Genomic DNA, 13372 nt, shown 5'->3' with positions numbered 1-13372 from the left:
ATAACATTGAAATGGCTGTATACTCTTGCTGTATTGGATGAGTAAAAACTAAAAGTCAGTATAAAGTTAATGTTTTACATCTCCTTCACAATAAATGTCTGCTGTAAATGTCAGCCCTTACTTTCTGTGTGAAATGTCATGACAAGATATATTACACAAACTGCATGCAACCTTTCTGAGCAAAATATATTGGTTTTAGCACTGCACACACCTGTAGTTGTTAAGTTACGGGTGCTCATAGAAATTTAGTAGATACAGACCCTGACTGCAAATCAGTTTCACAAACCCTTGCTGCATTATACAAATCCTTTCAGAACCTGCTGGATACATGATAGAAAACTTCCAAAATTTCCATACAAGGCTTTAAGTGGTATAGGTCTAAAGCAGTGGTCTCCAAACTGCACCCTGGAGGCCAGACATGGCCTTTTACTTGCCTTTAGCTGGACCTTGGGGGCACTGTTCCACCAACTGACGTCAATGATGGAGTACCATTCCTCCTATTGACATCATCAGTGGGCCACTATTCTATTCATTGATATCAACAATGTGGCACTATTCCTAACATTACACCCAATAATGGGGCACTGACGCTGAGTAATTTTCTACTAGACATGTGCATTCGTTTTCGTTCGAATGCATTTTCGTCCGAATTTCGGGTATTTTCGTTATTGTTTTAACAAATGAAAATGAACACCCAGAATCTGAAATCCGAAAGATCCGACATAAAAAAAATGCTTTATTTCCATTTTCGTCGCTACAACAGTTCGATATAGATAGGAGATTCGACATGACACTGACAATAGCGATCTGTGTCTATCGAACCTGCGGTCGAATGTGCCTAACCTTAACTCTATTAGTCCAAGATTATTCTACATAGAGAGGAAAGATTCGACATTATAGAGACAGTGTTGGGGTAGACCATTCAACATGAACGACGAAGATTCGACGAAGCAGAGAAAAACATACAAACGTTGAATCTGTCATTGAAGGCTTATGGTGTCTGTCGAAAGTTCTAAGAAGATTTGAAAAGCAGCTAAACTGTACGACGCCGCAATTGTACATTTCTGGTCAAATGCTCGGCTCGTAGGCTATAGAAGAATTTGAATGTTGGTTGACTAGTAATAATAATTTATAAATATAATTATTACTAGTGTCATACAACATTAGAATTCTTCTATAGCTTGTAGGCAGAACATTCGACCGGAAATGTACGATTACGTCGTCGAACATTCGACAGACACCATAAGCCTTCAATGACAGATTTGACCTTAATTAATTCTGATTTTTGGACGAATGCATTTTTTAACTAAATAAAATAAATAAAAACGAATTTCGGGAGTAACTAAATAAATGTATTTTTCAGACGAAAACAAAATTCCGAAACAAAATATTTCAGTGTGCACATGTCTATTTTCTCGTAATGGCCACAGCCTGGCCCTTCTAAAGCCTGAGGGACAGTAAACTGGTTCTTTGCTTAGAAAGTTTGGAGACCACTTGTCTAAAGTATTAATGTGGAAGTCTTTCCCCGCCGCCACTGATCACGTTCAGATTTTCAAGCCAGGTGTAGCCACCCTGTCCTAAGCTTGCATTACTATTTAGATTAAGTGTTTTGCTGTTTTTCCCTAAGTTGGGAGTTATTGTTTGCTTCTGCCTGCTGCTGGGGAAGGTCTCTGGCAATAGTAAAGGAAGCTACAATAACCTATTTTAATATCTCCCTGGGCAACCACTAGGGGATTTATTGCCAGTGGTGCAGACTGGGGGAGGATATAAGTGATTAGGGGCACCTTCTGGAGCTCCCTTGCCTCACCTGCCTGGTGAGGAGGTGTTGCCGCCAATGTTCTTTTTCTCCCAGGCCTGCTTCCAGGGGAGGGTGTGCTGAGTTACAAAAAGGCCCAAACCTGGCCTGAAGCTTCCGGTTACTCTGCCGGAAGGTATATCCAGGGTAAGTAGTACAGGAAGGTGATTGCCTCGATTAGAGGACCAGTGGTAAACATTTGTCTGATGGATAGTGTCAAGAGAAGTTGTATCCTGATCCTCTTGAGTTTATTAGCCTTATTAAGCTCTGATAAACTGTCTTAAAGTGATTGGTGCCCATCTGTTCACAAACACACTATAAGTCAACGACTGGACCCTGAGGTAATATGTCATCCCCCCTGGCTCCTTGTCCCTGATAGTCTCTAGGAGATGATGGGGTGTTACAGAGTTTGGAATCTGATTAGTGGCTTCGGGGTAAATAACACTTAGGCCCCGTACACACGACCAAGTTTCTCGGCAGAATTCAGCCAGAAACTTGGTCGGAGCAGGATTCTGCCGAGAAACTCGGTCGTGTGTACACTTTTCAGCGAGGAAGCCGACGAGGAACTCGTCAGGCCGAAAAGAGAACATGTTCTCTATTTCCTCGTTGTTCAATGAGGAAAGTCGGCCCGCCGAGATCTCGGCGGCTTCCACACTGAACTCGACGAGGAACTCGATGTGTTTGGCACGTCGAGTTCCTTGGACGTGTCTACGGGGCCTTTCTCTTAAGCCTCGTACACACGATCGGATATCTGATGGAATCTAATATGATGGATTTTTTCATCGGATATCTGATGAAGCTGACTTTAATCAGTCTTGCCTACACACCATCAGTCAAAAATCTGACTGTGCCAAAACACGGTGACGTAAAACTCTACGATGTGCTGAGAAAAATTAAGTTCAATTCTTCCGAGCATGCGTCGGCTTGATTCTGAGCATGCATGGATTTTTGACCGATGGACTTCCACACAAACGATCGTTTTTTTTATCCATAGGAGAAATTTAAAACATGTTCTATTTTTTTTTCACCAATGGAAAACAAACTGATGGGGCCCACACGCGATCGGTTTGTCAGATGAAAACTATTTTCAATAGGGCAAACCGATCGTGTGTACAGGGCTTTAGTAAAAACACATTGATACATCAGGATTGTGAGTGCACTCTATATTAGCAGATTAGCTCTTCATATACTCCGCAATATTCCTAAATAATCATATCTACCATGGTGGCTGAAAATCCATTCAGGCAGGATAACGGTTGTGTATGAGCTATACAGAAATAACATGCAACAAATATTATAGCTTTAGGGATATACAACGTACGGTACTTGTTCCTATACAGATTAATGCTCGATTCACAATATTGCGATTATGTAGTGCAACTTTGATGTGATTTTTTGGATGTGGTTAGCATATTCTATAGAGCCAAATTGCACTGAGATTGCACCGGTAGCACAGGAACGTTTTCCAAAATCGCACCGGATGACTCAAATGACTCACCGTCAGTGCACCATATTGATGTAAATGAGCACCATTGAAAATAATTTTCCTTAACATGTGATTCTGTGCGACTCGAGGTGCATTGAAAATCTCAACAGTGTGAACCAGCACTTAAAGATAATTAGTTGACTTCTTTTAACACTATTGATGAAAACCTGCTACCAACACAAATGTAAAAGAACACTAATAACACTAATAAGGTTTTAAAAAGAAATGCTTACCATCTCTGTACCATTCTGCCTCTGGTCGAAGTCTGGTAAGGTCAGGCGTTAAAAGAACTGAACATGACAAAGTTAGCGTTTCACCCTCAACTCCAAACGTCACACCAAAAGTTTCCAGAAACTGAACTTCAATGTGGGTAAAACAAATTGCAGCTGTCAGGGGCACTGAAATTAAAATTGTGTGTGTTAATTATACATTGAAAAAGCATGGGTCATGAACATAGTTAGATTTATCATATAGCACAGTAGGGTGGTGCCTGTAGGTGGAAGCTGCAAACAGACAACTTTTTTCTGTAAAAATAACAACCACATTTTTTTTATTCATAAAAGAAAATTAAGTCATAAAGTATATATGTATTTTCTATTACTGTATTGCGTTACAAACTGTCACAATATTTCAATTTAGGGCTACGCACAGTAATGCAGTAAAAAAAAAAAAAAAAGTAAACCCGAAAAGAAGGGTGTTCCTACAGGCTCCAGTGATGGGAATCTGGACATGAGTAAATTGATGGGTCAGATACCAAGGCAATGTACCCTACAATTTCCTATTGATAAAAGGGACATTGCATAGCCTTGTGAACTTTTACATTTTTGCAAGGACAGTAAAGCCCTGTACACACGATCGGTCCATCCGATGAAAACGGTCTGATGGACAGTTTTCATCGGTAAACCGATGAAGCTGACTGATGGTCAGTCGTGCCTACACACCATCGGTTAAAAAAACAATTGTGTCAGAACGCGGTGACATAAAACACGACGACGTGCTGAAAAAAAAGAAGTTCAATGCTTCCAAGCATGCGTCGACTTGATTCTAAGCATGCATGGATTTTTAAATTTAAAACAAGATTGCTTTTTTTTAACCTATGGATAATTAACCGATGGGGCTCACACACGATCAGTTTGGTCCGATGAAAACGGTCCATCAGACCGTTCTCATCGGTTTGCCCGATCGTGTGTACGCAGCATTAGTGATAAGGTTCTATTATAGGTATAATTTATGGCATTTTATACTATTCATATTTTTTAGGTGCAGTCAAAATGCACAAGGAACAAACAGAAAGGGGCCTAATAGTCAACTCTATAGAAATGCATACTACATGGCAAAAGTGCCACCTCAACTATTAGTGGGGGTTATTTACTAAAACTGAAGAGTGCAAAATCTGGTGCAACTCTGTATAGAAAACAATTAGCTTCCAGGTTTTATTCCCAAATCTTAATGGAACATGCTGAAATGATAAGCTGATTGGCTACCATGCACAACTGCACCAGATTCTGAGTGCACCAGTTTTAGGAAATCTCCCCCATAGTCACATGTGATAATAATATGTCGAAGAGGAAAATGTTTCAGGCGTTATCAAGGCATAAATAATAATAATAATAATAATAATAATAATAATAATAATAATAATATGATATGACGTTTTTAAAATTGTCTACCTAAACTAATGGCTCAGCAATGACTACATTGCAAACAGGTTTGCATCAATGTATAACTTACTGTAATTTAAGATGCCTACTGCTCTAAGCAATATAAAAGTAGACTTAAAAAAAAAACGCCAAAAAAGTCGATGTTTATGTAGCATAGACATTTCTTTTTCTTACCATTATATACTGAAATAAGTCCAAAAACACTATATACCACTCCAAGTCAGTCCATTAATTATTACAACCCCAAAAGTTGCCAGGTGATGGTCTTGCTTGTAACACAGGACCTCAATAGCAAAGGTGAATGACGGCACACTGATTCTGATGAGGTCCAAAACATTTATACTAAAAAGTAAAAGTCCATAACAGAATACAGTATACACAAAGAGCAAATGTTGATGTGTTTTATGACAGTGGGGCTTAATCACAACATAATGCTTGTTATGATTAAGTGCCCACTTGCATGAAACGCGTCAACATTTGCTCTTTGTATGTGCTGTGTTCTGTTATGGACTTTTAAATTTTAGAATAAATGTTTTGGACTTTATCAGAATTAGTGTGTGGTCATCCACCTTTGCTGTAGATATGCTGAAATAGGGTTTACTTACAATGTGGCACCAAACCAGGATGAAGAGGTTCTTCTTCTCCTCTGAATCCTATAAAAAAAAATATCACAGTGTGTTAAGCATATTTGAATCAAACTTTATGCACAGGTTATTTTAAGCTGTTAATTAAATTAAAAGTAACTATTCTACAAGCAATCTGCACTACAGCATATATATCAGTGATTATCTGTTATGTTCAGTGATTATGAGTAAGTCAAAGCAGGGGGCTAATTGGCAAGCTGTGACAGCAGTGAAGTCCCTGTCTCTCCTAACATGTTGTCAGGTCAGCAGGCAGCATCTCTATACAAAGCTGCTGCCTCTCTCAAGACTGAAAGGAAAAGTCAGCAGGCCATATGTACTGTATTATTGATGTGATTTAGAATGTGTGTACCCCTCGTTAGTTGTGACAAAATATCAGAAACCTGCCTGTTAGTACAAACAGTGCCAAGGCCACAAGGCCAGATACCCAGTTTGATCTTTTTTATTTATTTTTTGTGCTGAACTCTGTTTTACTACATGCAAACATTTCAGCAGGCTAAGAAATATCTACACCCAGTGCTAAGTATTTCTACTTGTTATCCGTTGTACCTTTCCATGGAACTTTCATGGCACTCTGCTTGCTTCAGTGAGTCAGTGAATGACTGCAAATGCCTGAGCAGAATTGCTATAGCAGACACCAATTCTCAGATGACCAGCTTTAAGGCAATCCCACCTGGGAGCCCTGTGCAGTAACTAGCAGGAATACCAACAGCATTGATAGCATCCTAACACAGACCTGCAATACATTTATTTTATAACAATTTGTCACACTTCCTCTGCAGTTACACATAGGGGGCCAGATTCACGTCGAAGTGCGGCGGCGTAACGTATCGTAGATACGTTACACCGCCTCAAGTTTTCATCGCAAGTGCCTGATTCACAAAGCACTTGCAATGAAAACCTACGCCGGCGGCCTCCGGCGTAAGCCCGCGTAATTCAAAGGGGCGTGGGCCATTTAAATTAGGCGCGCTCCCACGTCGGACCTACTGCGCATGCTCACTTTTGAATTTCCCGCCGTGCTTTGCGCAAAGTGACGTAATTTTTTCGAACGGCGACGTGCGTAGCGTACTTTCGTATTCCCGGACGTCTTACGCAAGAAAAAAAAAATTGAATTTCGACGCGGGAACGACGGCCATACTTTAACATGGGCTGTGTAAAGTTAGGGCAGCTAAAACGACGACTAACTTTGCGGCGGGAAACTAGACTAGCAGCGATGTAGCGAACGCAAAAAACCATTGTGGATCGCCGTAAGTACTAATTTGCATACCCGACGCTGCTTTACGACGCGAACTCCCCCCAGCGGCGGCCGAGGTATTGCATCCTAAGATCCGACAGTGTAATTCAATTACACCTGTCGGATCTTAGGGCAAACTATGCGTAACTGATTCTATGAATCAGTCCCATAGTTAGGAAGCCCCTAAAACAGAGATACGACAGCGTATCAGGAGATACGCTGTCGTATCTCTTTTGTGAATCTGGCCCAGGGTTCCTGGAGGATTCTCTCTATGCACCTGTAGCATTTTTTAAATACTGTTGCAAGGACACATATCAGATATATCCGAAATTACCTTTATCTAAATAAGTGATCTATCAATGATTGACTGTTATAACCGCAAGTGCTCAAAAGTTCTTAGGTTTCCCACTGTTTTCTGCTTGTGGCAAAAAGCATTTTATGTTTGATTCCCCAAAGGGACCATGATAAATCATTTTATATCCTTAATGACAATTTACTTACTTCTGACAATGACAGCTGAATTAGTGGATGATTGACCATGCACATTTCTTGCCACTGCTGTGTAAGTAGCCGTGTCATTTGTGGTAGTTCTGAAAAACGAAAAAAAAAAAAAAAATGATAAAGTATACATCACTTACCGAGAGTCTGCTTTCATAGATATTTCTTGGGATTATTACTTGCTTACAGTTACATAGTTATAGTTGGTGAGGTTGAAAAAAGACACAAGTCCATCAAGTCAAGTGTGATTATATGTCAGTATTACATTGTATATCCCTGTATGTTGTGGTCAGGTGCTTATCTAATAGTTTTTTGAAACTATTGATGCTCCTCGCTGATACCACCGCCTGTGGAAGGGAATTCCACATCCTTGCCGCTCTTAGTAAAGAACCCTCTACGTAGTTTAAGGTTGAACCTTATTTCTTCTAATTTTAATGAGTGGCCACATGTCTTGTTCAACTCCCTTCAGCAAAAAAGTTTAATCCCTATTGTGGGGTCACCAGTACTGTATTTGTAAATTTAAATCATATCGCCTCTCAATCGTCTCTTCTCCAAAGAGAATAAGTTCAGCGCTCGCAAACTTTCCTCATAACTAACATTCTCCAGACCCTTTATTAGCTTTATTGCCCTTATTTGTACTCGCTCCATTTCAAGTACATCCTTCCTGAGGACTGGTGCCCAGAACTGGATAGCATACTCTAGGTGCGTCCGGACCAGAGTCTTGTAGAGTGGAGTTTTATGTCTGAAGTTAATCCCTTTTTAATACATGCCAATATTCTGTTTGCTTTGTTAGAAGCAGCTTGCTGAGCCTATCATCAACTGGGACAAATAGGAAGAAAAATTGTTTAAAAAAAAAAGGACCCAGGGGGTCCTTGTCCATCCTAGATTCCTTCAGAGGGGAAGTTTTTTTTTTTCTTCTTCTTTTTTTTTTACTATTTTTCTTTATTGAACAAAAAGGAGCAAAACATAGTTGTACATTACACCTAAGAAAAGGCAATGTAGATTTCACAAGAATATTAACTTAGCAAACATGAAGATGTTTTCTTCTTTTTAAGTATAACTAAAAGGTATTTTTTTTTTTAATTTTAGACCGATAAGAGGTTAACACCTGTTTCAGGGTCTGCTCCCCCTTAACCACTTCCATACCAGCCCATTGTAAAATGACGTCCACAACGGACCTCTAACGATCCGGGTGGACGTCATATGACGTCCTGGGCTTTGCGGGTGGATATCTGAATGATGCCTGCAGCTAGAGGCATCATTCAGATATCCTTCTCTTGTGCCGGCGATTCTGCACAACGTAAGACCCAGATGGTCACCAGTCATCTCTATGACCGTCGGAGGACCCGGGCGCGATGTGATGACGTCACGCCCGGGTCCCCGTAAGCAACAGCAAGCATGAGATCGGTGAATTTTTTTTCACCGATTTCATGCTTTCAGGCCTGGAGGAGAGATGTGGGGTCTTATTGACCCCGCATCTCTCCATAAAGAGTACCTGTCACACACATTCCTATTACAAGGGATGTTTACATTCCTTGTAATAGGAATAAAAGTGATAATAGAAAAATAAAAATAAAAAAAAGTGTAAAAAATTAAATAAATATGTAAAAAAAAAAAAAAAAAATTAACGCCCCTGTCCCCAGTAGCTCGCACGCAGAAGCGAACGCACACGCAAGTCCCGCCGACATATGTAAACGCCGTTTAAACCACATATGTGAGGTATCGCCCCGTGTGTTAGAGTGCCAGCAACAATTCTAGCACTAGATCTCCTCTGTAAATCTAAACTGGTAACCTGTAAAAAATTTCAAAGCGTTGCCTATGGAGATTTTTAAGTACCGAAGTTTGGCGCCATTCCATGAGTGTGCGCAATTTTAAAGCGTGACATGTTAGGTATCTATTTACTCGGTGTAACATCATTTTTCATATTTTACAAAAAAATTGGGCTAACTTTACTGTTTTGTTATTTTTTTAATTCATGAAACTATTTTTTTCCAAAAAAAAGGCGTTTGAAAAATTATTGCGTAAATACCGTGCAAGATAAAACGTTTCAATGACCGTTGTTTTATTCCCTAGGGTGTCTGCTAAAAAAACATATATAATGTTTGGGGGTTCTGCGTAATTTTCTAGCAAAAAAATTATGATTTGTACATGTAGGAGAGAAGAGCCAGAACAGGCCTGGTAGGGATGTGTGTATAACAGCCCGGTATGGAAGTGGTTAAGGATTATTCTTCCTATTTGTCATGTTCCCTGTTATCACCAAGGGTGACAGTGTGGGAAAATCCCACATTTTAGGTTGTCACCAGAAGAGGAAAAGAGGGGAAATCTTCCAATAGGGACACTAGTTCTGATGACCCTGGTGGCAACAAGGGATTCTTGCATTTTACTTGCTATTTTGGTTATGGGAAATCTCCCCAAAGAGACACAGATGACAAAAAGAACTGACAAGGGTTATAACTCTCCCTTACTCTATTCCAAATGAAAGGAACAGTTTTGCCTTTAGTTCTACTTTATATCAGGATTTAATCATCAGATACAGCCAATGGGGTTGATTTACTAAAGGCAAATAGGTTGTTCACTTTGCAAGGGAAATTGCACTGTGCAAGGACATTTTCTCCAGAGCTCAGTAAATGTGATGTGAAGTTTCACTTTGAAAATAATAACCAATCATATGCAAGGAAAAAAAAAGGCATTTAAGCTTGCACATGATTAAATGATGTCAGCAGAGTTTTACCCCAATCACTAAGTCACTTAGCTCTCGGGTTAATTTCTTTGCAAAATGAACAGTTTTATTAATCAATCCCAAGGATTTATCAGCTCCTAAATAAAACGCAAGCTTCAGTATGTACACCCTTCAAACATGTGCTAGTGTTCCAAGTGATTGACAATAAACCTATTAAAATGGTAGAAACATGGATACGTTGTATACAACGTTTTTTTTTTTGTACATATATACAGTATATGATATCATCTTTTCACATGCATAATTACAACCGCATTTCCCAGGTATGCCACTTGATGGCACTCATTGGAAAGAAAATGTTTCAGTTTACTAATACACTGCTTGTAAAATAGACAGCTTCAAGTATTAGGAATGCCATAAAGAAATATATATATTTTTACCTAAATACAACTTTAAGTTAGTGCCGGTTCACACACGGGCAACACGACATCCAGTGTGACTTTGCGAGACGACTTCAGCGCGACTTGGAGCGACTTACAACGTGACTTCAAGTTGCTTCCAGGACAGGTGACTTTGGCCGTGGCCAATCAAACAATAATCAGCTCTGAGGGAAGGAGGGGTTTGCCTGAGAAAACTATTTTCTCTTCCTGTAAAGTTGCTTCAGTTAAGACAGTGATCTGACATTGGAGGAAACTTCCATTGAAATCAAGTGCCTACAAGTTGCCTTGAAGTAGTACAGGAACCTTTTCTGAAGTGGGAGTGACTTCAGTAGTGTACATTAAGACGGCTCCCATTCACTTCAAAGGAATTTCTCATGTCGCGCGACTTGGGGCAACACAAGTCGGATCCCAAGTCGCTGTAATGTGAAGCGGCACTAACTCTATGAGAAAGTGCAATAGCATTGTTAGTAAAAGTGCCGCAGACACCTTAATGCAGGTACAGAGGATTGTATGTAGTGTTTTGAGATGTCCATTGATCCCATCCACTGGTGTGCCGAAAGTACAGTTAATGACCTCTGTTTATTACTATGCTGATTTAATGTACTTTATTTGAGAAAGGAACGTGGGGGTACATGTACAAGTTCTCTGTAAAGATATGTGTAATAACCTGTTTATCATCACCAGTCCAGCTCACAAAACAGCCAGATTCACTTTAAGATGTTTTTATATCTTGGTGCATGGAGGATGCCCCGGAAAAAGGAAATATTCCAACTACTTAAGGTACTGTCCTTTAATAGAACTTTAGCGTATAGTGTTTTGTAAAGATAAGAGCAAAGAAAGTCAGAGAGGTTCACTGAGGAGTGTACCAGCATCTGTTCTGTCCTGTATTAAATTTCACCTTTATATCACCAGACTTCATAACATCATCACAAACTGATCAATTCGAAGGTAAATGCTTTGGAAAATATTTGTTTGTATTAAGAAATCAATATACAGGTATAGTGCTTCTGAACAAAGCTATACAAACCTTTCATTCTAAACCTGTACTCAACGTAAGGCTTGGCTATTATATATGCAGGTGTGGGAATGTGTGCAAATCAAATAAATTCCTGCGCCCGCAGGCACCCACAGGCAAACCGCGCTGCTATGTAGATGACATGCGGGGCTGCTATTAATTCTTAATGGCACCCCCATACATCTGAAAACACATGACAATGAATGGGACGCTATGCCCGTGAAATCGCCACCCACACCAATCACATAGATATGAACTTAGCCTTAGAGGATATTAGCAACAGTATTGTACTTGTACGTAAAGGGAAATGCTAGAATTATTACAGTACATTGTAAACAGTTTACTATTGGTTTGTGGTTCAGTGATCCCAACTATACATGGAATTTATACATAGATGTATCACTTGGTGAAAGTTAGGGCTACTTTACACTTTCTTCAAAACAAGGCTTCGGACAAGCTTTGTTAAAGCCCTCTGAATGCCAGTTAAAGCTCCTGTCACTAGATAAAATGGTTAGCTTACAGTCCTGTTTACACATTGCTTCTGCTTTGCTTTGGCTTTGCTTCAAAAGTCTCCATAGAAGTCTATTGCAAAGCTCACTTAAAGCACCATAAAAGCATCACCAAAGCATCATCGGAGCATCATCTAAGAACTACCGAAGCATAAAAAAAACATGTGTGTTGAAGCCAAAGCAAGTGTAAATGAGCCCATATACAACACCTTCCTGTCTTTTTAGCTGAATTTAGAGTGATATGAGAACTCTTAAGGGCTCATTTACACTTGCTTTGGCTTCAACACACATTAAAGCACCTACCGCTTCAACATACTTTTATGATGTGTTTTTGAAGCTTCAGTGGTGCTTCGATGAAACGTCGGTGAAGCGTCAGTAAAGCGTCAGTGAAGCTTCTATAATGCTCTGTTGAAGCTTGACAGATGCCCTGTGTGTGTGTGTGGATATCTCATACCTGCAATTTCTAGAAAACAAAGTGAATCTAAAGATGAATTAAAGCCTCTCAAAAGCCACAGGTGCTTCAAGCGAGCTTCAAGTAAGCTTTGACATAGAGTTCTATGGAGGCTTTGAAGGTGCTTTAAAGCATCATTAAAGTGACATGGGGTATCATTTTTGAAGCAAAGCAAACACAAGGTGTAAACAGGACTGCCAGCTAACCATTTTTGGGTTAGTTTACACTTGCTTCAAAACATGGCTTCGGACAGGCTTTGTTAAAGCTCTCTGAATGCCAGTCAAACTACTGTCACTAAATAAAATGGTTAGCTTACAGTCCTGTTTACACCTTGCTTTTGCTTGGTGCTTCGATGAGGCTTAGATGAGGCTTTCTTTGGTGGGGATTTGATAAGGCTTTGGTGGAGCTTCGATGGGGCTCTGATGAGCCTTTGGTGGGGCTCTCCAATGTTGTTTTATAATTGTGTATCTTGTCCCAGTGGTTCCTGTGATAGAAGCAGCTTTAGTGCTGAAACCACCAACTGTCTTAAACAGCTTGGAGACAGCACTAAGCCCAGGTGCTTCCGATCCTGTTTCATCGCACTCTATGGAACCTTTTACATTGACATTCTATTTAGGTCCACCTGTCAGATAGGAAGTTTCATGCAGCCCTATGGACAAGCAGATGTAAATGAACTTGTGTCCATTTTCACTCACTTACCTACCTCCTAGTCTGTACAGGGCCAGAACAAAAATGAAAGAGGACTACATCCTTTTCTGTTTTTCCAGAACTAAATCTGAGGAATCTGAGTTAGCCTGATGTAAATGGACAGTGCCTATTGTATCCATTGGGGACAAACTGAACAGACACGAATGTCAGAAAACTGACATACATCCTATTTGGCTCTGATTCAGCAGGGGGCCTGCTCATGGGTGCCCTGCTGGTAGGAGCCTATAGGAGCACCTGTAGCAGATCGCCGTCAA

General features: G+C 40.1%; 1 protein-coding gene across 2 annotated transcripts in view; it reads right to left on the bottom strand.

Moving 5' to 3' along the window:
- The window catches only part of MYOM2 (myomesin 2), a 218157-nt gene that overhangs the window by 127309 nt on the left and 77476 nt on the right, over positions 1-13372 (bottom strand). For both annotated transcript variants that reach the window (XM_040349806.1, XM_040349807.1), the window contains 3 exons: positions 7319-7407; positions 5548-5595; positions 3515-3679 (listed from right to left, as the gene is read on the bottom strand). In XM_040349806.1, coding sequence (XP_040205740.1) covers positions 3515-3679; positions 5548-5595; positions 7319-7407 — 302 coding nt within the window. The remainder of the gene's footprint in view (positions 1-3514; positions 3680-5547; positions 5596-7318; positions 7408-13372) is intronic.

Source organism: Rana temporaria, chromosome 4, assembly GCF_905171775.1.
Source record: "Rana temporaria chromosome 4, aRanTem1.1, whole genome shotgun sequence".
NCBI classification, from domain to species: domain Eukaryota; kingdom Metazoa; phylum Chordata; class Amphibia; order Anura; family Ranidae; genus Rana; species Rana temporaria.
The sequence above is the reverse complement of the archived record's forward strand: the minus strand, read 5'-3'. Positions and strand labels throughout refer to the sequence as shown.